At 36.8% G+C, this 2,711-nt stretch overlaps 1 protein-coding gene across 1 annotated transcript in view; it reads left to right on the top strand.

Moving 5' to 3' along the window:
* Nucleotides 1-989: 989 nt before the first annotated feature.
* LOC115219226 (exocyst complex component 6B) overlaps nucleotides 990-2,711 on the top strand; it is a 131,699-nt gene continuing 129,977 nt past the window's right edge. Inside the window, exon 1 of the mRNA XM_029789361.2 lies at nucleotides 990-1,507. Within this exon, the coding sequence (XP_029645221.1) occupies nucleotides 1,326-1,507 (182 nt within the window). The 5' untranslated portion in view covers nucleotides 990-1,325. The remainder of the gene's footprint in view (nucleotides 1,508-2,711) is intronic.

Raw genomic sequence — 2,711 nt, 5'->3', positions numbered from 1 at the left:
CTGTTGCAAGGTAGTACAGGTAGCACCGGTACGCTAAAAATAGCAGCCAGAAGACAACTACAACAACAAATTCTCACTGATACACATTAATTGAAGTCGGGGTAATGAGCAAAAATTTTAATCCCCCGTACCAAGAACGAAAAGATTACAATTCTTCAGTGTATCATGTTCCCAAAAAAGAAGCACACTCTAAAGCAGTAATGTATTTATATGCAGTTAAGTCTGTGTCCGGTCATAGAGTGACCAAAGGTTTCGCATCTATAAAGGGCTTAGAGGCTAGCCCTGTCTATGGAGCTAGGCCCTTTATGGATGCGAAATCATTGGTCACTCTATGACCGGACAAGGACTTAACTGCATATAATATATATATATATATATATATATATAATATATATATATATATATATATATATATATATACACACACACACATACATCCTTGTGTGAACACCAGTTAACAGATCAAGAAAGTCTGAAAATAATTGGCCCCATTGCGAATTAAATTCCAGAAAGCATTGGCACGTCACTTTCCGAATTATATTATATTTCCTAACGTTATATGCTTTCTTAAAAAAAAGGGGGGGGGGCAATAACGGTATCCACAGATCTGTCCTCAGAGAAACTCGATCTACCGTGATAATATCATTACCTTTCACTATCTTCTCCTGGTTTTGAGATCACCCATGCCTTTTATAACAGTACTGATTTCAATATTTCGAAAGCTAATTAAAATATATAACTAACAAGAGTAACATGATCCTCGTTTCCTTTACCCTTCTCATACAGTATTTTGACAATTTTGTTTAACAACCGCGGACGAGGAAGCGGAATTAAAGAAAACATAACTCATGCCAAAAAGTCAAATATCATGGGCAATGTAAAAGCTAAAAAGTGCTTTTCCATGATATATACATATATTTAAGGAGGCGGGAGAATAAACAGAGAAGTAGTGGAGGGCATCCAAATGTAACATATGTTATTGATGCCGTGTTACAAGTACTTCCGGGTCGAGAAAGGTGAAACTGAATTTTGACAAGGGATTAGTTGACGGATGTCAGTATTGCGCAGACGTGTATTATGTGTTCTTAGCAGCAAAAGCATAACAGAAGAGAAATAGAAAGCTTAAATGAGAGAGAAAGAGAGAGAAATACAATGACAGAGTAGGAGGGGGAAGTTGAGAGCGAGGAGAGAGAGATACAAAGATAGACGGGGGCAGTCAAGAGTGAGGGAGGGAGAGCGATACAAAAATACAGGGGGGAAGTTGAGAGTGAAGGAGAGAGAGATATAAAGCTAGAGGGGGGAATAGAGAGAGAGTTGAAGCCAGTATGGCGACTGCCGATCGTGGAGTACCTCCCCCCAAAACATTTCAATACAAACAATGGGAAAAAATGGGTGAGACGACTGTCAAAGATGCTGACTTGGTTCGAGAAGAAGCCATCAAAGCCCATCACGATCACCTTATTACGGAAATCGAATCTGCCGACGGTCCACTGGCCACCACTCTCAGGTAAACTTCTTCACGTCATAGCATTTGAAACCCAAGTCAAACTTTACTTCCCACTCGAAAACAATTCCTTTTTGTCCTTTTCTGACAAATCACTCCTCGAGTAATAATAATTTCAGACAACTATTCAATTTCATTTATTTCTCATGGATAATTTCCTGTTTAAATGCCAACTTCTTTTAAACTTTTACATCTTAATTGTCGCTTTTTACATTAATTAATGCCTATGTAAAATATAACAAGTAGCACCTTCATTAAGAAGGGAGACACCCCTCTCGTTTCTCATTTGTCAATCCATCCATGTCTTTGCTGTTATTTCGGTTGTAAACAACTAACATGATAACTTTAGGTGAAAGGGTCATCCTTCTTATCAACTTCGAAATTGTGTGGTGACATTCAATTCAGTTAGCCTTCTCTGTTGTACATACACACGCACACACGTAAACAGCTATACATATATAAATATAAAATTCCCTAGTTACGAAGCCGTTTCCCCTCCAAATTAATAATGTCTGTTATTTAGATGTAGTTGCATATCGATTTCAGGAAAAGTAGTGTTCGGGTGGTTTAGGGTTCAGAAAATTGAGGAATAGTTCTCAGTGGTATCATGCTTATATACGACAGCATGGCCAGGCTTCTGCAGTTTCGTTTCTCAATAAAAGTTTTGTTTTCCTACAAAATATAGACGACCTTTTTCTGTGTTATTTCCTGTGTTACAAACCTTCGCGCAAGGGTCTTCTGGTTTTCATAAATTAGTTTACAAACATCTTCGCCAACAAGCTGTCTTCTATAATTAAATTAGCTTGCTCCATAGAAAATCCGACTTAACTAGGTATCGTATTTTTCCCTTTCCTATTTATTATATGACAAGCATAGATCTTGTTTTTTTTTTCCACTTACACAATTTCTATAGCATAGCATTTTGATCTAATCTGGCAAAACCCTTTTTTTCAGACGAGCCCTTATCTTTTCTGCCAATACACCTTTTTAACACTTTCTCTGCATGTTACATATATACGCATATGTGTATATAATTACACACACGCACACACTCGTTTCCATATATATATATATCTATATATATATATATATATATGTGTGTGTGTGTGTGTGTGTGCTCCAGCATGGCCACAGTCAAATGACAGAAACAAGTAAAAGATAAAAGATATATATACATGTGTATGTATGTGTATATATATATATATAT

Source organism: Octopus sinensis, linkage group LG14 (assembly GCF_006345805.1).
Source record: "Octopus sinensis linkage group LG14, ASM634580v1, whole genome shotgun sequence".
Lineage (NCBI taxonomy): Eukaryota > Metazoa > Mollusca > Cephalopoda > Octopoda > Octopodidae > Octopus > Octopus sinensis.
The sequence above is the reverse complement of the archived record's forward strand: the minus strand, read 5'-3'. Positions and strand labels throughout refer to the sequence as shown.